Source organism: Oncorhynchus mykiss, chromosome 8 (genome assembly GCF_057628025.1).
Source record: "Oncorhynchus mykiss isolate SJ-2025 chromosome 8, ASM5762802v1, whole genome shotgun sequence".
NCBI lineage: Eukaryota > Metazoa > Chordata > Actinopteri > Salmoniformes > Salmonidae > Oncorhynchus > Oncorhynchus mykiss.
This window is the reverse complement of record NC_143029.1, coordinates 67,307,893-67,330,443: the sequence shown is the minus strand read 5'-3', so window position 1 is coordinate 67,330,443 and position 22,551 is coordinate 67,307,893. Positions and strand designations below refer to the sequence as shown.

At 41.1% G+C, this 22,551-nt stretch overlaps 1 protein-coding gene across 1 annotated transcript in view; it reads left to right on the top strand.

Moving 5' to 3' along the window:
- The first annotated feature begins 3,186 nt into the window (after positions 1–3,186).
- LOC110530358 (transient receptor potential cation channel subfamily A member 1) overlaps positions 3,187–22,551 on the top strand; it is a 26,296-nt gene continuing 6,931 nt past the window's right edge. The window contains exons 1-18 of the mRNA XM_036985990.2: positions 3,187–3,396; positions 5,655–5,805; positions 7,621–7,796; positions 12,698–12,805; positions 12,959–13,067; positions 13,161–13,306; positions 15,411–15,547; positions 15,647–15,695; positions 15,787–15,886; positions 15,977–16,077; positions 16,503–16,672; positions 17,101–17,265; positions 18,380–18,494; positions 19,110–19,276; positions 19,427–19,517; positions 19,636–19,695; positions 19,825–19,923; positions 22,279–22,349. Coding sequence (XP_036841885.2) covers positions 3,298–3,396; positions 5,655–5,805; positions 7,621–7,796; positions 12,698–12,805; positions 12,959–13,067; positions 13,161–13,306; positions 15,411–15,547; positions 15,647–15,695; positions 15,787–15,886; positions 15,977–16,077; positions 16,503–16,672; positions 17,101–17,265; positions 18,380–18,494; positions 19,110–19,276; positions 19,427–19,517; positions 19,636–19,695; positions 19,825–19,923; positions 22,279–22,349 — 2,114 coding nt within the window. The 5' untranslated portion in view covers positions 3,187–3,297. The remainder of the gene's footprint in view (positions 3,397–5,654; positions 5,806–7,620; positions 7,797–12,697; positions 12,806–12,958; positions 13,068–13,160; positions 13,307–15,410; positions 15,548–15,646; positions 15,696–15,786; positions 15,887–15,976; positions 16,078–16,502; positions 16,673–17,100; positions 17,266–18,379; positions 18,495–19,109; positions 19,277–19,426; positions 19,518–19,635; positions 19,696–19,824; positions 19,924–22,278; positions 22,350–22,551) is intronic.

Sequence of the window (22,551 nt, the reverse complement as noted above, 5' to 3'; positions counted from 1 at the left end):
CTGTGCCTCGACACAATCCTGGTCTCGGATCTCTACGGACAATTCCTTCGATCTCGTGGCTTGGTTTTTGCTCTGACATGCACTGTCAACAACACCTTACAGGTGTGTGCCTTTCCAAATCATGTCCAATCATTTGAATTTGCCACAGGCGGACTCCAATCAAGTTGTAGAAACATCTCAAGGATGATCAATGGAAACAAGATGCACCTGAGCTCAATTTCTAGTCTCATAGCAAAGGGTCTGAATACTTATGTAAATAAGTTATTTCTGTTTTTATTTTTAATAAATTTGCCAATAAAACCTTTTTTTTCTTTGTCATTGTGTGGTATTGTTTGTAGATTGATGAGGAAATTTTTTTATTTAATCCATTTTAGAATAAGGCTGTAACGTAACAAAATGTGGAAAAAGTCAAGGTGTCTGAATACTTTCCGAATGAACTGTATATTGGAAATCAATCAAACATATTAACATACAGGGCCTTCAGAAGGTATTCACACCACTTTACTTTTCTCACATTTTGTTATGTTAAAGCCTTAATAAAAAAACAACATTAAATTGAGATTTAGTGTCTACACACAGTACCCCATAATGTCCATGTGGAATTTTGTTTGTAGACAATTTTTGTTAAAAAATGTAAAAGCTGAAATAAGTCAATAAGTATTCAACCCCTTTGTAAAGACAAGCCTAAATAAGTTCAGCAGTAAAAATGTGCGTAACAAAAATCAAATGATAATTTGCATGGACACATTCCGTGTTCAATAATAAGTGGTTAACAAGATTTTTGAATGACTACCCCATCTTTGTACCCCATAAGTATAATTATCTGTAAGGTCCCTCAATCTAGTAGGGAATTTCAAGCACAGATTCAACCACAGAGACCAGGGAGGTTTTTCAATGCCTCGCAAAGAAGGGCACCGATTTGTAAAAATACAAAAATCAGACACTGAATATCTCTTTGAGCATGGTGAAGTTATTAATTACATTTTAGATGGTGTATCAACACACCCAGTCACTTCAAAGACACAGTCTTCCTTCCTAACTCAGTTGCTGGAGAGGAAGGAAACCGCTCAGGGATTTCATCATGATTTTAAAACAGTTTCAGAGTTTAATGGTTGTAATATGAGAAAGCTGAGGATGGACCAACAACATTGTAGTTACAGTTATTGTGGTTACATTGTAGTTACTTCCCCAATACTAACCCAAATGACAGTGAAAGAAGGAAGCCTATACAGAATATAAATATTCCAAAACATGCAGTCTGTTTGCAACAATACAACAAGACATTTATGTAATACTGCAAAAAAAGTCACAAAGAAATACACTTTTTGTCCTGAATACAAAACCTTATGTTTGGGGCAAATCCAACACAACACATCACATCACTTTTCAAGCATGGTGATGGCTGCATGATGTTATGGGTATGCTTGTCATCGGCAAGGACTAGGGAATTTGTTTCTGATAAAAATAAACGGAATACAGCTATGGGCACAGGCAAAATCCTAGTGGAAAACCTGGTTCAGTCTGCTTTCAAACCGACACTGGAAGACTAATTCTCCTTTTAGCAGGACAATAACCCAAAACTCTGGAGTTTCTTACCAAGATGACATTGAATGCTCCTGAGTGGCCAAGTTACATTTTTTACTTAAATCGGGCTTAAAATTCTATGGCAAAACTTGAAAATGGCTGCCTAGCTATGATCAACAATCAACTTGACAGAGCTTGAAGAATTGTAAAAAAAAAAAAATGATGGGCAAATATTGTTCAATCCTGATGTAAAGCGCTTAGAGACTTACCCCAAAAGACTCACAGCTGTAATCACTGCCAAAGGTGCTTTTACAAAGTATTGACTCAGGGGTGTGACTACTTCTGTAAATGATATATTCTGTATTTAATTTTCAATAAATTAGCAGAACATTCTAAAAACATGTTTTCACTTTGTCGTTATGGGGCTTTGTGTGTAGACGGGTGAGAAAATAAATCTATGTAATCCATGTTTTATTCAGGCTGTAGCAAAACGAAATGTGTAATGAGTCAAGGGGTATGAACACTATACTTTAATTCAAAATACAACAATAAACCAGATGCTTATCAGATGATGGCAAGGGAGCATTATGAAATATAACACCATGTTTGCCCCTCTAATGCTAACCAAACAAATATTGGCTCTGGTTCGACTCAACAATGGAGGTCCCTATCTTTATTGAAAATATTATTGAACATATAAATGGTTCATTGCTCAGGCTCCCACAGAGCATTGTTATCAACAGAACACCTGAATACCTTGTGAAAGTCGACTCATAAAATAATGGAATAAAAGGGCTGAACGCTTTAGTCAATAAATGACAAAAGATTTGTGCATAAAGGAGGTGTATTTTTTTAACAGAGGAGAGTGAGCATTGTGAATGTGGTATTTTACTCTAAATGTAAAGTTTTGGAACAACTATGATCACAGAGTTTAATTGGCAAATTTAAGACAAAGCATGTAAATTGAATATCAGCCATGACAGAAATAATGTCATTTCCTGGTTTTAATAATTGTTTATTGTAATGGGATGTTTTATAAGATGATTGGAAATGATCCTCAGCTGTATGTTACATACGACACATAAGTAGGTCCATTCCGTTGTGGTCATTACATAATTCAGAACAAAGAGAGAATTATTGATTTTAGTTTACTACTGGAAAATCATAGAACCATAGTGCAGTAATGAGCCTGTGAATCTCATAGGTTTACTCTAAACCACAAAGTTACCCCTCAGTTTCAGCTAATGTTGTTTTTCAGGAAGGACTGTTTGTCCAATTAACTTTCCTGGTCTTTGGCAATGGACCCGATGCATTTACATTAGGATATTAAGCCTCTCCACTGTCAGTCCAAAGTCTGACCAACCAAGATGCAATGTAATTCGATCTGTTTGGCAAATGGCAAATCTCTATATAACCCCCCTCTCTCGCTAACACCAGAAGACACTAGAAAGCTCATCTCACACCCAGAAAAAATTAAGGTAAGATGATGTATTACATCTTACTGGTTAGACTCATTGGTTGACATTATAATGTTTTACAGCCGGTTATGCAGCCTACTGGATGTCTTTGTTTTCAATACTGTATGTTTTTTATGTACACTTAGTGATTATACATTGACAGCTGTTTTATATAGATATTAATGTATGTTGAAATGTAACTTCTCTGCTCTTACCTATTGTAGAACATACTACTAATCTACACATTCGGTCACAAACCAAACCACATGAAACTTTTAAGTCCTTGTGGAAATGTCGACATGAACAGAAAAGCCTGATGAGCTCTTCAAAGACCGACCTGATGCAGAACAAGACATACCACCTGTCTATGATTCATGGAGATAATGCTACAGAGATTTCTGCCAAAATATTTGAGGTAAGTCATGTGGAAAACAGATCTTGGATACATTCAATTCCTTTTTTAATGTTATTATTGCATGTACAGTTTTTTGCTTCTCAATCCTTACTTATTATTAGCAAATATGATAAACTATTTTAATATGATTTTGTGATTAGTAAAAAAATACATTGGTCACATGCGCCGAATACAACCGTGAAATTCTTGCTTCCCAATGATGGAGAGTTTAAAAATAATAATACAAATAAAAATAGCAACAGAGGAATAAAATCAAATACACAAAAATGGAGCTACAGTGCCTTCAGAAAGTATTCATACCCCTTGACTTATTCCTCAATTGTTGTGTTACAGCCTGAATTCAAAATGGTTCAAATATATTTTTCTCTCACTCATCTACACACAATACCCCATAATGACAAAATGAAAACATGTTTTTAGAAATTATTGCAAATTTATTGAATGTGAAATACAGAAATATTGCATTTACATAAGTATTGACAACCCTGAGTCAACACTTTGTAGAAGCACCTTTGGCAGCAATTACAGCTGTGAGTCTTTCTGGGTAAGTCTTTAGAGCTTTCCACACTGGGATTGTGTTTTAGGTTATTGTCCTGCTGAAAGGTGAATTCATAAAAAAAAATGTATGTCTTGTCTTATCATCAGGTGAATGATAATAGCAAGTAGAAGTAATCAACATTTGAAAATGAATAGGTTTTGTAGACAGTTTTATTATATTGACCTCCCCAGAGTTCATTGGAAGAGGAAATCTTAACTCTAACATAGTCTATTAGCTAGAAATATATCTTGGCAGCGTATAGAAAATGTTGCTGTTGTAAAGCAAATTTTCTTAAATTCTACACATTTTTCCATTGAGTTGAGAGAATTTTGCAGTTTTGAAGCCAATTTCCAGCAATTGTACATGTTTTGGCATGGAGCTGAGAGACAATTTGGCAGTATTAAAGCTAATTTCCTGCAATTCTATTAATTTTGCCATGGCTAATGTTGTCTTCCTCTGCTCAAACATTAAAATAAAATGAATGGGCATGTGCCCTGGATGCCCATAAAACATTTTTTTTTTAAATGTAACTGTAACTTGGCCATTCAGGAACAGTCACTGTCTTCTTGGTAAGCAACTCCAGTGTAGATTTGGCCTTGTGTTTTTGGTTATTGTCCTGCTCAAAGGTGAATTCATCTCCCAGTGTCTGGTGGAAAGCAGACTGAACCAGGTTTTCCTCTAGGATTTTGCCTATGCTTAGCTCCGTCCCGTTTCTTTGATCTTGAAAAACTCCCCAGTCCTTAACAATTAGAAGCATACACATAACATGATGCAGCCACCACTACGCTTGAAAATCTAGAGAGTGGTACTCAATAATGTGTTGTATTGCATTTGCACCAAACATAAAACTGTATTCAGGACAAAAAGTAAATTGCTTTGACACATTATTTGCAGTATTACTTTAGTGCCTTGTTGCAAACAGGATTCATGTTTGGCAAATTTTTACTCATGAATTTATTTAGGCTTGCCATAACAGAGTGGTTGAATACATTTCAGCTTCTCATTTTGAATTCATTTGTAAAAAATGTGGAAAACATAAGTCCGCTTTGACATTATGGGGTATTGTGTGTAGGCCAGTGACAACAAAACAATCTCAATGAAGGCAGGTAAAGTGACTAGGCATCAGAATAGATAATAATAAGTCAAATAAAGAACTGAGTATCAGCAGCAAATGATGAGTGTAAAAGTGTGTGTGTATGTGTGCTTGTGTGTGTAATGGGTATGTATGTGTGTTTGTGTGGTGTCGATATCCGTGTGTGTGTTATGTGTGTGTGTGCCTATGTAGTGTATGTGAATGTGTGAGCGTTATGTGTTGGAGTGTCAATGTAGGGTGTGTATGGTGTGTATACATGCATATAGTCTAGTGAGGCACCCCCGTAGGGTCCGTGCAAATAGTTTGAGTACCATTCATTTACTATTTAGCAGTCTGGCTATTTAACAGTCTTATGGCTTGGGGGTAGAAGCTATCTAGGAGCCTGTTGGTCCGAGAGCTGATGCTCCGGTAGCGTTTGCTGGACGGTAGCAGAGTGAACAGTCTATGGCTTGGGTGGCTGGAGTCTTTGGACATTTTTCTGTGGTTTTAGTTAAGATGTTTTACCTAACTGTGAACTGAACAGTAACAGAATCCAGTATGTATAATAATAGTCTTTTGAACTGATGTGTTACTGTAAACCAGAACATAATGCAGGATTGATATGGTCTTTCCACACTATGATAATAGTGGTCTCTGCAAGGTGACACTGTAGCGTTGGGAGAGCACTCAGCCCTGCTGGGAGTCCGTGACCAAGCCAATGCCAGCCCTCTGCATTACGCCACCTCACACGGGCACATCAGCACCATACAGCTCATTGTGCAGTTGACTGGTCCAGATGGTAAGACGTATTTACTTAGGTATTTATTTACTGTATGCTGTGGTATATACAGTGCCTTGCGAAAGTATTCGGCCCCCTTGAACTTTGCGACCTTTTGCCACATTTCAGGCTTCAAACATAAAGATGTAAAACTGTATTTTTTTGTGAAGAATCAACAACAAGTGGGACACAATCATGAAGTGGAACGACATTTATTGGATATTTCAAACTTTTTTAACAAATCAAAAACTGAAAAATTGGGCGTGCAAAATGATTCAGCCCCTTTACTTTCAGTGCAACAAACTCTCTCCAGAAGTTCAGTGAGGATCTCTGAATGATCCAATGTTGACCTAAATGACTAATGATGATAAATACAATCCACCTGTGTGTAATCAAGTCTCCGTATAAATGCACCTTCACTGTGATAGTCTCAGAGGTCCGTTAAAAGCGCAGAGAGCATCATGAAGAACAAGGAACACACCAGGCAGGTCCGAGATACTGTTGTGAAGAAGTTTAAAGCCGGATTTGGATACAAAAAGATTTCCCAAGCTTTAAACATCCCAAGGAGCACTGTGCAAGCGATAATATTGAAATGGAAGGAGTATCAGACCACTGCAAATCTACCAAGACCTGGCCGTCCCTCTAAACTTTCAGCTCATACAAGGAGAAGACTGATCAGAGATGCAGCCAAGAGGCCCATGATCACTCTGGATGAACTGCAGAGATCTACAGCTGAGGTGGGAGACTCTGTCAATAGGACAACAATCAGTCGTATATTGCACAAATCTGGCCTTTATGGAAGAGTGGCAAGAAGAAAGCCATTTCTTAAAGATATCCATAAAAAGTGTTGTTTAAAGTTTGCCACAAGCCACCTGGGAGACACACCAAACATGTGGAAGAAGGTGCTCTGGTCAGATGAAACCAAAATTGAACTTTTTGGCAACAATGCAAAACATTATGTTTGGTGTAAAAGCAACACAGCTGAACACACCATCCCCACTGTCAAACATGGTGGTGGCAGCATCATGGTTTGGGCCTGCTTTTCTTCAGCAGGGACAGGGAAGATGGTTAAAATTGATGGGAAGATGGATGGAGCCAAATACAGGACCATTCTGGAAGAAAACCTGATGGAGTCTGCAAAAGACCTGAGACAGGGACGGAGATTTGTCTTCCAACAAGACAATGATCCAAAACATAAAGCAAAATCTACAATGGAATGGTTCAAAAATAAACCTATCCAGGTGTTAGAATGGCCAAGTCAAAGTCCAGACCTGAATCCAATCGAGAATCTGTGGAAAGAACTGAAAACTGCTGTTCACAAATGCTCTCCATCCAACCTCACTGAGCTCGAGCTGTTTTGCAAGGAGGAATGGGAAAAAAATTCAGTCTCTCGATGTGCAAAACTGATAGAGACATACCCCAAGCGACTTACAGCTGTAATCGCAGCAAAAGGTGGCGCTACAAAGTATTAACTTAAGGGGGCTGAATAATTTTGCACGCCCAATTTTTCAGTTTTTGATTTGTTAAAAAAGTTTGAAATATCCAATAAATGTCGTTCCACTTCATGATTGTGTCCCACTTGTTGTTGATTCTTCACAAAAAAATATAATTTTATATCTTTATGTTTGAAGCCTGAAATGTGGCAAAAGGTCGCAAAGTTCAAGGGGGCCGAAAACTTTCGCAAGGCACTGTATCTTCCTTGAAACATCATTATTGTTTGCCATTTTATATTTTCGCCAAAATAATTTTTTGTTTGTTTTATCAGTCATGTGATATTGATGTATATATTTAAATGTATTGAGAAAACAAAAATCTCTATCTGTGACCTTTGTGAAGAACTGAATGCCCGTGATGAGGAGGGCAACACTCCATTGCACTGGGCTGTGCAGAGGACCCAGAGAGAGAGCTGTGCTTGCCTGCTGGACCTGGGGGCAGACTCGAACATCCTCAACCTCCGCCTCATGTCTCCCCTACACCTGGCTGTCAGTCTCGGACACAACCCTCTCGTTGAGGTCCGTCCCCTACCTGACCCCCCATTCAGCTCTACTCTAGTACAGGGGTTTTCATATGTTTCTTGCCCAAGGACCCCTGCCCCATCATAGGTTAACAAACAAAAAAAGTAATGTCTTGTCTTATCATCAGGTGAATGATAATAGCAAGTACAGTAATCAACATTTGAAATGTAATAGATTTGGTGGACAGTTTCATTATATAGACCTCCCAACAGTTCATTGGAAGAGGAAGTGTACACTCTAACATAGTCAATTAGCTAGAAAGGTATCTTGGTGTCATAGAGAAAATGTTGTTGTTCTAAAGCAAATATTCTGCAATTGTTCCATTGAGCTGAGAGACTTCTAAAGTTTTGAAGCTAATTTCCAGCAATTGTACATATTTTGGCATGGAGCTGAGAGACAATTTAGCAGTTTTCAAGCTAATTTCCTGCATTTCTAGGCATTTTGTAGAGGTAATGCTCTGTGTCTCTGCTCAAACATTTTAATAATATCAATGGGCATGTGCCCTGAATGTTCATATTCTAGAATTGACCACAATAATTTTCTATGCAGAAAAAAAACTGTAATTAGCTCCAATGACTTTAATTTCCTCTATCTAAGATGAGATATTTTAGCAATAAAGCTATTTATCTACTTCCCCAGAGTCTGATGAACAGGAACAGGTAGCATGGTAATTGTTCTTGTAGACTTTGAGTCATTGTGCTAACGCCAGCGAGCTTTGGCTCGTGAAACTACCTCTAACTTCATACTGGATGAAGACATAAAAATGGTATCCATGATGGTATTCTGTTGCAACTAGAGATTTTCCCTGATCCTGTAGACTGGCAGGGCCTTAAGTCCTATGGGGCTCCACTCCACTCATAGAACTGGAGTTAAAACTCTGGCAACTATATCGTGGAGCTCCGCCCCATAGGGGAGCTCTGCTCCTAGTGGTTTAAGGCAGAGCCTAACACATCCCACTTAATGAAAAGGCCGGGCTCAACCATGGCTGCGACCAAATCCTGCAGTATTGTAACTCACTGTGTCACAATATACTAGGTCCTCGGTCCAATCCACCCTACTCAGTCTAGAGGCATCGCCAATGACTATTGGGCAGATCTGTACTAATCTGTACAACCAGATAGATTATACTTTAATATTCTGTCAATATTAAAAGATTAGTCTGATAGTACTGTAATACCAGTTACAGAAGCTATATCCCTCATCCTTCCACCCAAACACAGTCATAGACTTGTGGGCAGGTTAGAATACATGACTCTAATGTATTCTAATGTACCCTCATGCCATGTAGTCATTCTAATAGGAAAAAGCGGACCTGATGGGACCCCGTCCATTGGTCCTGCATTTCTCCCCTTAGTTCTAGTCCTCCCATCAGCAATTTTGAGTGCAGGCTGAACCAATTTGGAAGACATACTCACTGATTCCTCAGCGTAACCCGCAACACTCAATCCATAGGCCAAAGCCAATGATTTTTGGGCAGATAACAGAATATCGGCCATACTAATCTGTCTCAGCAGATAGATGATACCTCAATATTCTATCAAAATTTGTGACCGGTCCAATAGTAAAGTAAGACTAGTTACAGTACTATTTCCCTCATCACTCTGCCCCACCCCCTTTGCAAGGGTGGGGGGGGAACAGTGGGCGTCATGGCACAAGGCGCTGCGCTCTCTCCCGTCCTCTCCCCCTCGTTCCATCATGGTTGCCGTCTCTTCTGGCCGCCCCTAGGGTGTCGCCAGGGTGACGTCACGACCACCTCTCTCGTCGGTGGAGTGGACCCAGGTCTACTAGAGAAGGTGAAGCTGGGAGGCTCTCTGGAAGATGCTCTAGCCCCTCCTGCTAAAGGCAGTTGCATATATAGCTGCTTCCTCTCCTCCTCTAGCTTCCCAAAACGCTCAGTCGCATTTTTGACGGCGGCTCCAAAGAGACCACTGTCAGAGATGGGGGAGTTTAACAGTGCGGCTTGATAGGTCTCCTTTTTGGCCATCAAAGACAGCCAGAGGTGTCGATCCGCGACCACTGAAGTGGCCATGGACATGGCCTACGCCTGTGTGAGATGGAGTATGGCGCTGGAAATCCTCCACGCCTCCTCTATCTCCTCTCCTGACAGCTCAGTCCTACCCGTGCTGAGACGGGAAAGAGAGGCTGCTAGGAGGGCAATATTATTTGCTGCTGCTACAGCCTGGACACCCAGAGCAAAGGACTTCTCTATCAGCTGAGCTGTGAGCCTGTCATTGGTCGTAGGTAGAGTGGGTTTTCTGGACGACGGCCAGGAGCTCAAACCCGAGACGAGGTATGCAGTCCTTCTGTCGTCCACTCTGCTGAATGGGGTGTACGCCTTTGCCGGCTCTCTGGCCGTTAAAGGCGACCCCCATTCACCCTCCACAAACTTACCGAGTGAGGGCATGGCTGGTGCCAACGGCAGAGCCGTCTTTCTTGGTTTAGAGTATGGGTCGTCCACCTTCATATCCACTTCCGGGTTGGAGGGAGTGGGGGGCAGCGTGATATACAGCCGGCTCGCAGCCCGCTCAATGAGCCCTGGAAAATCAGAGGGCAGAGAGGCCGTTGCGTAGGAGGGGACTGCAGAGAACTCAGAGGGGGGGTTTCAACCTCAGTCTATGGAGTGGATCGTTGCAGAGAAAAATTCACAAACTTCCCAATATCCTCGTCTTCTCTAGAGGTGGCATCATCATATGACGCCTCAGAACCTGAGGCTAGCACAGACATGGCGTCTGCTAGAGGGATCTCCTCCCTGAAAAATGCCCACCGCTGCTTCCTCGCCTTTAATGAAAGGAGGGCGCAGCTAGATCATTCCGGGGATCTGTGAGGCCTCCCCTAGTGTGCTGTGAACCTAAGCACACGAAACATAGGTTATGTGAGTCCACGTCATGGTGGAGCAGCGACACTGAGCTCTTAAAAGAGCTTTTGGATTGGGCGGAAAAAACGTGCTCATTTTATAAGGACAACGTCGAGACTTGGAGATCGACAGCGGGTTCGTCCTGAGACTTATCTTCTCTCTTCTCTACTTGGCCAGTCAGTCCAGTCCAGTCGCTGAAGATAATGGGAGACTGATTGAGGGGAAGAATACCCTTCTTTAGGGACACCTGTACTCCCATTGGCTGCAGGTGTGTGCATATTTTTCTCTCAGGCTATTCGCTGCCTAGGTAGCGGGGTAAACCACTAGGAGCAGAGCTCCCCTATGGGGCAGAGCTCCATGATAAAGAACCTAGCTATGGCAGCTATTAGTTTGCTATAGTGCGAGATGGCTTGATTGGTTGCTGTCTCTAGTCTCTCTCTCGCAAAACATGCACCCAGGACTAAGTTTGAGAAACCCTGGTCTAATACACCTATATTATACTTCTACACTTCTAGCTAGTGCACCTCCATGTACTATTATTCATTCAGTCTAATAACATAAACTCAGCAAAAAAAGAAACGTCCTCTCACTGTCAACTGCGTTTATTTTCAGTAAACTTAACATGAGTAAATATTTGTATGAACATAAGATTCAACAACTGAGACATAAACTGAACAAGTTCCAAATGTGTGTGACTAACAGAAATGGAATAATGTGTCCCTGAACAAAGAGGGGGGGGGGTCAAAATCAAAAGTAACAGTCAGTATCTGGTACTGCAGTGCATCTCCTCCTCATTGACTGCATCAGTCCTTGCTGTGAGATGTTACCCCACTCTTCCACCAAGGCACCTGCAAGTTCCCGGACATTTCTGGGGGGAATGGCCCTAGTCCTCACCCTCTTATCCAACAGGTCCCAGATGTGCTCAATGGGATTGAGATCCAGGCTCTTCGCTGGCCATGGCAGAACACTGACATTCCTGTCTTGCAGGAAATCACACACAGAATGAGCAGTATGGCTGGTGGCATTGTCATGCTGGAGGGTCATGTCAGGGTGAGCCTGCGGGAAGGGTACCACATGAGGGAGGAGGATGTCTTCCCTATAACGCACAGTGTTGAGATTGCCTGCAATGACAACAAGCTCAGTCCGATGATGCTGTGACACACCGCCCCAGACCATGACGGACCCTCCACCTCCAAATCGATCCCGCTCCAGAGTACAGGCCTCAGTGTAACACTCATTCCTTAGACGATAAACTGGTCCAACGATGACGGGTTTGTGCCCATAGACGACATTGTTGCCAGTGATGTCTGGTGAGGACCTGCCTTACAACAGGCTTACAAGCCCTCAGCCCAGCCTCTCTCAGCCTATTGCGGACAGTCTGAGCACTGATGGAGGGATTGTGCGTTCCTGGTGTAACTCGGGCAGTTGTTGTTGCCATCCTGTACCTGTCCCGCAGGTGTGATGTTCGGATGTGCCGATCCTGTGCATGTGTTGTTACACGTGGTCTGCCATTGCGAGGACGATCAGCTGTCCGCCCTGTCTACCTGTAGCGCTGTCTTAGGCATCTCACAGTAAGGACATTGCAATTTATTTCCCTGGCACATCTGCAGTCCTCATGCCTCCTTCCAGCATGCCTAAGGCACATTCACGCAGATGTGCAGGGACCCTGGGCATCTTTTTTCGTGTGTTTTCAGAGTCAGTAAAAAGGCCTCTTTAGTGTCCTAAGTTTTCATAACTGGGACCTTAATTGCATACCGTCTGTAAGCTGTTAGTGTCTTAACGACCGTTCCACAGGTGTATGTTCATTCATTGTTTAAGGTTCATTGAACAAGCATGGGAAACGGTGTGTAAACCCTTTACAATGAAGATCTGTGAAGTTATTTGGATTTTTACAAATTATCTTTGAAAGACAGGGTCCTGAAAAAGTTTCTTTTTTTTGCTGAGTTTATGTTATATGATATACTACAATATTATATGATGATATATGATATAATGAGATCATTCAGCATGATATGATATTATAAATAATTATGTTTTTCCACAGCTGTTACTGTCTCACAGCAACACGGATTCCAACCTGATGGGAGGCCAGGGGAACACACCTCTAATGTTGGCCTGCTCGGTTGATAACCATGAAGCTGTCCGTCTACTTGTGTGTGAATATTAATTATATGGCCACTGTATAATTGTCAAATTGTGTGTTCTTGATGTTTGAACAAGGAGACGTGTGTGATTCATTGATCGTTAGTGATGTCCTATGAGGTTTTTGTAATGTAACTACACTAATTTCACCTGCTGTTCTCAGTTTAAATACAGAGCCAGACTATGTCAACAGAACAAGCTGGGACATTATCCAATTCACGCAGCAGCGTTTGCGGGGGCTAAAAAATCTATGCTGGTGGTTCTTCAGAAAGGTAAGTAAATAAGAAACATTTGCTTTCCTATTACAGTAATCAAATACTCATTTTGGTACTCAAATTCTTACTCACTAATTTTCTCTGCTGAAGGTGAGGAGATGGGTTTCTCAACTGAAATGCACATCAACTACGTGGACAAATCATTCAGCACTCCTCTTCATCTGGCCATCCATGGAGGAAACCTGGAGGCAATCAAACTCTGCATAGAACAGGGAGCAAAAATTGACCAAAAACAGGTCAGCTGGATATGATGACGCTAAGAAGCTTTTTCTGTGGATATGTAAATATTTGTTCAAACTGCTCCTACAAATATCATATACCGTATATTCACATATATGGATTTCAAAATCTAACACAAAAATAACTTTGATTCTTTCTCAGAACCATAGACAAAAGCACATATACAGTGGGGCAAAAAAATATTTAGTCAGCCACCAATTGTGCAAGTTCTCCCACTTACAAATATGAGAGAGGCCTGTAATTTTCATCATAGGTACACGTCAACTATGACAGACAAAATGAGAAAAAGAATTCTAGAAAATCACATTGTAGGATTTTTAATGAATTTATTTGCAAATTATGGTGGAAAATAAGTATTTGGTCAATAACAAAAGTTTATCTCAATACTTTGTTATATACCCTTTGTTGGCAATGACAGAGGTCAAACGTTTTCTGTAAGTCATCACAAGGTTTTCACACACTGTTGCTGATATTTTGGCCCATTCCTCCATGCAGATCTCCTCTAGAGCAGTGATGTTTTGGGGCTGTTGCTGGGCAACACGGACTTTCAACTCCCTCCAAAGATTTTCTATGGGGTTGAGATCTGGAGACTGGCTAGGCCACTCCAGGACCTTGAAATGTTTCTTACGAAGCCACTCCTGTGTTGCCCGGGCGGTGTGTTTGGGATCATTGTCATGCTGAAAGACCCAGCCACGTTTCATCTTCAATGCCCTTGCTGATGGAAGGAGGTTTTCACTCAAAATCTCACGATACATGGCCCCATTCATTCTTTCCTTTACACGGATCAGTCGTCCTGGTCCCTTTGCAGAAAAACAGCCCCAAAGCATGATGTTTCCACCCCATGCTTCACAGTAGGTATGGTGTTCTTTGGATGCAACTCAGCATTCTTTGTGCTCCAAACACGCCGAGTTGAGTTTTTACCAAAAAGTTCTATTTTGGTTTCATCTGACCATATGACATTCTCCCAATCTTCTTCTGGATCATCCAAATGCTCTTTAGCAAACTTCAGATGGGCCTGGACATGTACTGGCTTAAGCAGGGGGACACGTCTGGCACCGCAGGATTTGAGTCCCTGGCGGCGTAGTGTGTTACCGATGGTAGGTTTTGTTATTTTGGTCCCAGCTCTCTGCAGGTCATTCACTAGGTCCCCCCGTGTGGTTCTGGGATTTTTGCTCACCGTTCGTGTGATCATTTTGACCCCACGGGATGAAATCTTGCGTGGAGCCCCAGATCGAGGAATATTATCAGTGGTCTTGTATGTCTTCCATTTCCTAATAATTGCTCCCACAAACCAAGCTGCTTACCTATTGCAGATTCAGTCTTCCCAGCCTGGTGCAGGTCTACAATTTTGTTTCTGCTGTCCATTGACAGCTCTTTGGTCTTGGCCATAGTGGAGTTTGGAGTGTGACTGTTTGAGGTTGTGGACAGGTGTCTTTTATACTGATAACAAGTTCAAACAGGTGCCATTAATACAGGTAACGAGTGGAGGACAGAGGAGCCTCTTAAAGAAGAAGTTAGAGGTCTTTGAGAGCAAGCAATCTTGCTTGTTTGTAGGTGACCAAATACTTATTTTCCTCCATAATTTGCAAATAAATTCATTAAAAATCCTACAATGTGATTTTTTTGATTTTTTTCCCTCATTTTGTCTGTCATAGTTGAAGTGTACCTATGATTAAAATTACAGGCCTCTCTCATATTTTTAAGTGGGAGAACTTGCACAATTGGTGGCTGACTAAATATTTTTTTGCCCCACTGTATTTAGAATGCTTTTGAGTAATAGGAAAGACCAATTATGAACCTTAATTATCCTTTTCTTCTACTATAAAACAGTTCCCGTTACAGGCATTCAATTGAAAGGTTCTCAGAACTGAGGTTTTTACAATGTGTTACAGTAAGCAACAATGAGTTATTATGCCTCCACTCATAATGGGTACATTGTCAGTTCATGTTACACCCAAGAGACATCGGAAGACATCGGAAGAACCAAATCCACTCTAAATCTAATCAAGGGGAACGGACCAGTGTCTGTAATATCCTGACATCATTTCAAACTGGTCTGTCATTGTGACCTCTGTCATGTCTTTGTGCTTCTCTTTACAGTGTGACAAATCCACAGCCCTCCACTTTGCCTGCACCCAGGGAGCATCCGAGGCCGTCAAACTCATGCTATCGGCATATGATAGAGTCTGTGATGTCATCAATATCCCAGATGGAGCTAGCCAAACTCCACTGCATAAGTAGTACACTGTTTACTGTATGCATTTTCATTGGACAAGACATTTAGGTAAACATGATATCCTACTCTCTTACTCTTTTATCATATTTTTCACCAACAGGGCAACAATATTTGACCATGTTGGATTGGCTGAGTACCTCATTTCAAAGGTGAACACAAAACAAGAAAAGTACCAAGAGAAAAATATGAATATTTCCAGTGTTTCCCGATCTCATCATATTCATATTTATTCTTTGACAGGGTGCAGACATTAATTCCATTGACTGTAAGGGTCATACGCCACTGCTTCTGGCAACAAGCTGTAGTGCATGGAAAACAGTGGGCCTTCTTCTTACACATGGTACGTTTCTCAAAGAGAAGCATATGTCTCACATGTAGTTTACACTATTGTATGGTTTGTCATGATCCTGTTCATCCTCTCCTATTTTAGGGGCTAATTTGAAAATAAAAGACAAATATGACTGCAATTTCCTTCACCTTACCATCTTGCAGCCTAAAGGTCTGAAAAACCTTCCTCCAGAAGTCTTACAGGTAATTATTCTATAATGAACGTACCTGCTAGAAGTTTCAATAGCAATGATGAAGCTTCCAAAATTACGCTGAGATCCATGTTAAAATTTTAAGGCAACGTCATAAGTTCTAAATATTGCAATGAGCTCATACAGTATGTTTTAATGAGCTCTAGTGGGGGGGATCTTGTAAGAACGAACACGTAGTGCATTACTGCCACCTAGCGTTGAGAACTTGAAGCAAATCCAACACACGAAGAAGAAGTAGGATCACAGGATCATAAGTGTTAGCCTTTGTATTAAACAAGGTTCATTATTAAACCATATATCTTCTTGTGACTGTCTCAGTAGGATTGACATGTACAATCATTTTGAATAAAGTTTGCAGTAAACACTTAGTTTGACTCTTGAGACCCCAATGTTATCATATTGTCTTTTGCCACACAGTGCAGCAATGTGAGAGAGCTCCTGGGTGCGGAGGACAAGGAGGGTTGTACTCCCCTGCATTACGCCTGCAGACTGGGAATCCCAGAGTCAGTGACGGACATGCTCGGACTCAACGTCTCGCTAGATCAGAAGTCTAAGCAGAAGAAATCTGCACTGCATTTCGCAGCCGAGTGAGTAACTTAAGGAGTAAGACGTGGTATATGGCCAATATACAACGGCTAAGGGCTGTTCTTAGGCATGACGCAATGCGGACACAGCCCGTAGCCGTGGTATATTGGCCATATATCACTTACCCCCGAGGTGCTTTATTGTTATTATAAACTGCTTACCAACGTAATTAGTGCAGTAAACGTTGTGTCATACCCAGTGTATAAGGTCTGATATACCACGGCTGTCAGCCAATCAGCATTCAGGGCTCGACCCACCCAGTTTATAATTCTGAATAAATCTCTACATTATTGACTCATTGAGTTGTCAATAGACTCATTATACCCCATAAACATGAACAATTTCACAGTTTGCTATTTTGGCTGGTTTTCAGTTTAGCATTAGTTGTATTTGATAACTTACTTTTTATGATCAATCTTTTCTATTCCAGGTATGGGAGGATAAACACCTGCCACAGACTCCTGGAGTGGATGACCTGCACCAGGCTGCTGAACGAGGGAGATGAGAGGGGGATGACTCCCCTCCACCTGGCATCCCGAGGCGGCCATATTAAAGTGCTGGAGCTACTGCTGCGGAAAGGAGCTCTGTTCCACAGGTACAGTACTCAGTGGTGGAAAAAGTACCCACATTTTCATACTTGAGTAAAAGTAAAGATACCTTAATAGAAAATGACTCAAGTAAAAGTGAAAGTCACCCAGTAAAATACTTGTAAAGGCGTCTGTGTGTAGCTGGTGAGATGAGTCAGGCGCAGGACAGCAGATATGAGTAATAAAATACTTTAGTCAAAAATTCAAACATAACACGTAATATACACACACAATACAACAAACAATCACTCACAAATACAACATGTAGAACAGGGGGTTAAATAACAAGCAAGTAATTGATTAAGCAAAGCCAGGTGTGATAAGACAAAGACAGAACAAATGGAAAATGAAAAGTGGATCGGTGGTGGCTAGAAAGCCGGTGACGTCGACAGCCGAACGCCCACCGAACGCCGCCCGAACAAGGAGAGGGACAAGGAGAGGGACCGACTTCAGCGGAAGTCGTGACAATACTACTTGAGTAAAAGTCCAAAAGTATTTGGTTTTAAATAACATTAAGTATTAAAGGAAAATGTAATTGCTAAAATATACTTAATTATAACAAATAAATAATTTTTTATTCCTTATATAAAGCAAACCAGATGGCATCATTTTCTTTCTTTCTTTTTTTACAGATAGACAGAGGCATGCTCCAACACTCAGACATAATTTACATTCAAAGCATGTGTTTAGTGAGTCTGCCAGATCAGAGGCAGTAGGGATGTTATCTTGATAAGTGTGTGAATTAGACACATTTCCTGTATTGCTAAGTATTCAAAATGTAACGAGTACTTTTGGGTGTCAGGGAAAATGTATGGAGTAAAAAGTACATTATTTTCTTTAGGAATGTACTGAAGTAAAAGTTAAAGTTAAAGTAAAGTGGTTAAGTACAGATACCCAAAAACACTACTTAAGTAGTACTTTCAAGTATTTTTACTTAATTACTTTACACCACTGACAGTATTTCAGACCTGCTACGCACACACTCACTCAAACTCAATGTTAATCCAAGTGAGGTGAACCATTATTGCCCAAACCAGTGGAAAACAATGTCTATATTTTTACTAGATTTTCCATTTTGAATCAGCTGCAGTACTAATTAATGTTTACTATATGCCATTGCAGTGATTCTAAAGGTTGGACCTGTCTACATCACGCTGCAGCAGAGGGATATACCCAGACCATGATCATACTCCTGCAATCAAATATCAAACTGCTGGACAAAACAGATGAAGACATGGTTTGGGTCCTCTCTTTTTACACATTCCCTTACCCTGAGGTGGGCTCATCTTCACATTTCCTTACCCTGAGGTGGGCTCATCTTCACATTCCCTTACCCTGAGGTGGGCTCATCTTCACATTCCCTTACCCTGAGATGGGCTCATCTTCACATTCCCTTACCCTGAGGTGGGCTCATCTTCACATTCCCTTACCCTGAGATGGGCTCATCTTCACATTCCCTTACCCTGAGATGGGCTCATCTTCACATTCCCTTACCCTGAGATGGGCTCATCTTCACATTCCCTTACCCTGAGGTGGGCTCATCTTCACATTCCCTTACCCTGAGGTGGGCTCATCTTCACATTCCCTTACCCTGAGATGGGCTCATCTTCACATTCCCCTTACCCTGAGGTGGGCTCATCTTCACATTCCCTTACCCTGAGGTGGGCTCATTTTATCTGTTTCCTTTCTGTTTAGCTTGAGGGAGTAAGATGTCTATGTTGAAATACTGAGAAAGTCTTCCACAAATAGATATCATTCCTCTTTCTGAAAAAGGAAATCCAAAGGTTATTGTTGCCGTTATATACAATCCTCTGTTCTAATTTCGAAGTGCTATGTTTTACTGTTGGTGCAGAACACGGCGTTACATCTGGCTGCCAGGGAGGGCCATGCGGCTGCAGTGACACTGCTCCTGGGCAGAGGGGCCCAGATGACGCTCAACAAGAGTGATGCCTCCTTCCTCCACGAAGCTGTTCTCAACGGCAGGAAAGACGTTGTCTTCGCTGTCATCCACAATGAGAGGTTGGGCCACTGTTGCAAGATACAGTGGACACTTTATCTATGTGCTGTTACGATGCTTTGACAGTACAGTGATGTGTTTGATTATTGGTATTCAGTTGGATTGCATGACAATGCCATATTGACATGTACAATATAACCTGTTTGTTTCAGATGTGCTGAGGCTATGCTATTGTTCAAAGTGAAGTCAACTAAGCGATGTGTTGTCATGGACATGATAGAGTTCCTGCCTGAGTCATTCAAAGTTAGTTTTTTTTTTTTAACTATGCATAAAGGAAACTATCATAAAGGAAATGGATACAAATCTCCCATTTCTCAGTCAGCACATTAGAAAACATTAATGGTGCAGTGTTTCTCCACAGCATCTTTTGGACACTTGTGTGAAGGAGTCAGATGATGACGTGAATAGTTACAACTACTCTGTACGTCTGTTCTCTCTATTCTGTATTTGGTATTACCTTCTTAAAACTCAGGTTCATTATTGCTTAATCAAATGCACAAAAACATTCCAGTTAGGGTGTGTTGTAAACTAATATGTCTTTTATCAACAGATCGAGTACACTTTCAAATGGCTCCAAGCTCCCATTCATGTCATTAAGCTTGGAAAAACAGACAAAAGCTACTACTTCCAGCCTCTCACTGCTCTAAACGTTAGTACCCACTGCAATACTGTAGAGTAGTGTTTCCCAACTCTGATCCTACAGTACCCAAAACAGTACATATTTTTATTGTAACCCTGGACAAGCACACCTGATTCAACTTGTCAACTAATCATCAAGCCCTCAATGAGTTGAATGAGGTGTGTTTGTCCAGGGCTACAAAGAAAATGTGTACTGTTGAGGGTACTGGAGGACCAGGGTTGTGAAACACTACTGTAAACTGAACTGCACTGTTTTCAAACATGGAATTTTTCTCTAGGGTTAAGGGCCATGAAGTTTCCCCAACTTACACTTTAAAAGCAAAACAGTGCAATATCAGAAACAGGTCATAAACAGTGACTTCGGAATGTAATTTGACCCCTTGACTTTTCCCACATTTTGTTACATTACAATATTATTCTTAAATTGATTTTTTTTTTTTTTACTTCCAGCAATCTACACACAATATCCCATAATGACAAATTGAAAATAGGTTTTTAGACATTTCTGCAAAGTATTAAATATAAAAACAGAAACACCAAATTTACAGAAGTATTCAGTCCCTTTGCTATGAGAATTGTGAGCAGTTGATGTTATTCTTTAATAACACAGACCCCAAAGCAAATCAGGGGAAGAAAAATATATTTATACAAAGAGAACAAATCATAGTTGTTATGCTGGAAAGTAGATGACAGATGTTCATTCTACCCTGTCCTTAACCCTAGCCTGCGGTTGACAAATTAGAATTCCTTGCAGCAAAATTGGGCCAATGGCCAAATAACAAGTATCCCGTTTCAGGCTCAATGTATAGACAATTTGGACCAATGAGAACTTGCCACATGTAGCTATGAGTCCTGGACTGAAATTCCTCCCGTGTCCCTAAACCATTAATCTTCAGTTCCCCTCTTGACCTTTAGTCCTCTGCGTTGTGTATTTACCTTTGAACATTCTTGCATAATCAAAATTGAGCTCAGGTGCATCCTGTTTCCATTGATAATCCTTGAGATGTTTCTACAACTTGATTGGAGTCCACCTGTGGTAAATTCAATTGATTGGACATGATTGGAAAGGCACACGCCTGTATAGATAAGGTCCCACAGTTGACAGTGTATGTCAGAGTAAAAACCAAGCCATGAGGTCGAAGGAATTGTCCGTAGAGCTCCGAGACAATATTGTGTCGAGGCACAGATCTGGGGAAGGGTACCAAACAATGTCTGCAGCATTGAAGTTCCCCAAAAACACAGTGGCCTCCATCATTCTTAAATGGAAGAAGTTTGGAACCACCAAGACCACCAAACTGAGCAATCTGAGCAATCACTCTGACAGAGCTCCAGAGTTCCTCTGTGGAGATGGGAGAACCTTCCAAAAGAACAACCATCTCTGCAGCACTCCACCAATAAGGCCCTTATGGTAGAGTGGCCAGACGGAAGCTACTCCTCAGTAAAAGGCACATGACGGCCTACTTGGAGTTTGCCAAAAGGCACCTAAAGACTCTCAGACTATGAGAAACAAGATTCTCTGGTCTGATGAAACCAAGATTGAACTCTTTGGCCTGAATGCCAAGTGTCACGTCTGGAGAAAACCTGGCACCATCCCTACGGTGAAGCATGGTGGTGGCAGCTTCATGCTGTGGGGATGTTTTTCAGAGGCAGGGACTGGTAGACTAGTCAGGATTGAGGGTAAGATGAACGAAGCAAAGTATAGAGAGATCCTTGATGAAAACCTGCTCCAGAGAGCTCAGGACCTCAGACTGGGGTTCCAACAGGAAGGTGAACCTAAACACACAGCCAAGACAACACAGGAGTGGCTCCTGGACAAGTCTCTGAATGTCCTTGAGTGGCCCAGCCAGAGCCCGGACTTGAACCCGATCGAACATCTCTGGAGAGACCTGAAAATAGCTGTGCATCGAAGCTCCCCATCCAACCTGACAGAGCTTGAGAGGATCTGCAGAGAAGAATGGGAGAAACTCCCCAAATACAGGTGTGCCAAGCTTGTAGCATTATACCCAAGAAGACTTAAGGCTGTAATCACTGCCAAAGGTGCTTCAAAAATGTATTGCTTAAAGGGTCTGAATATTTATGCAAATGTGATATTTCATTTTTTTATTTTTTGTAAATTAGCAAACATTTCTAAAAACCTGTTTTTGCTTTGTGATTATGGAGTATTTTGGGTACATTGACGAGGGGAAAAAAATATTTAATTCATTTTAGAATGAAGCTGTAACGTAACAAAATGTGGAAAAAATCACTTTCTGAATGCACTGCATGTATTTGTCATTCCCACAACACAACATTGTTGGATAGTGAAAAGGAAAACATAATTATCTGAAATGTATTCAAAGTGTTTATACTGTTATTTTTTTACTAGTCCATGGTGCAATTTAATTGCATAGAGCTTCTGACCCATCCTGTCTGCAAGAAGTATCTAGAAATGAAATGGTGAGTGACACTGCATGACCTTTATCATAATACGTTATCGTTATACTACTGTCTTCCACACTGTAAATATCAACATGATACTACTGTCTTCCACACTGTAAATATTAACATGATACTACTGTCTCCAACCCTGTAAATATCAACATGATACTACTGTCTTCCACACTGTAAATATTAACATGATACTACTGTCTTCCACACT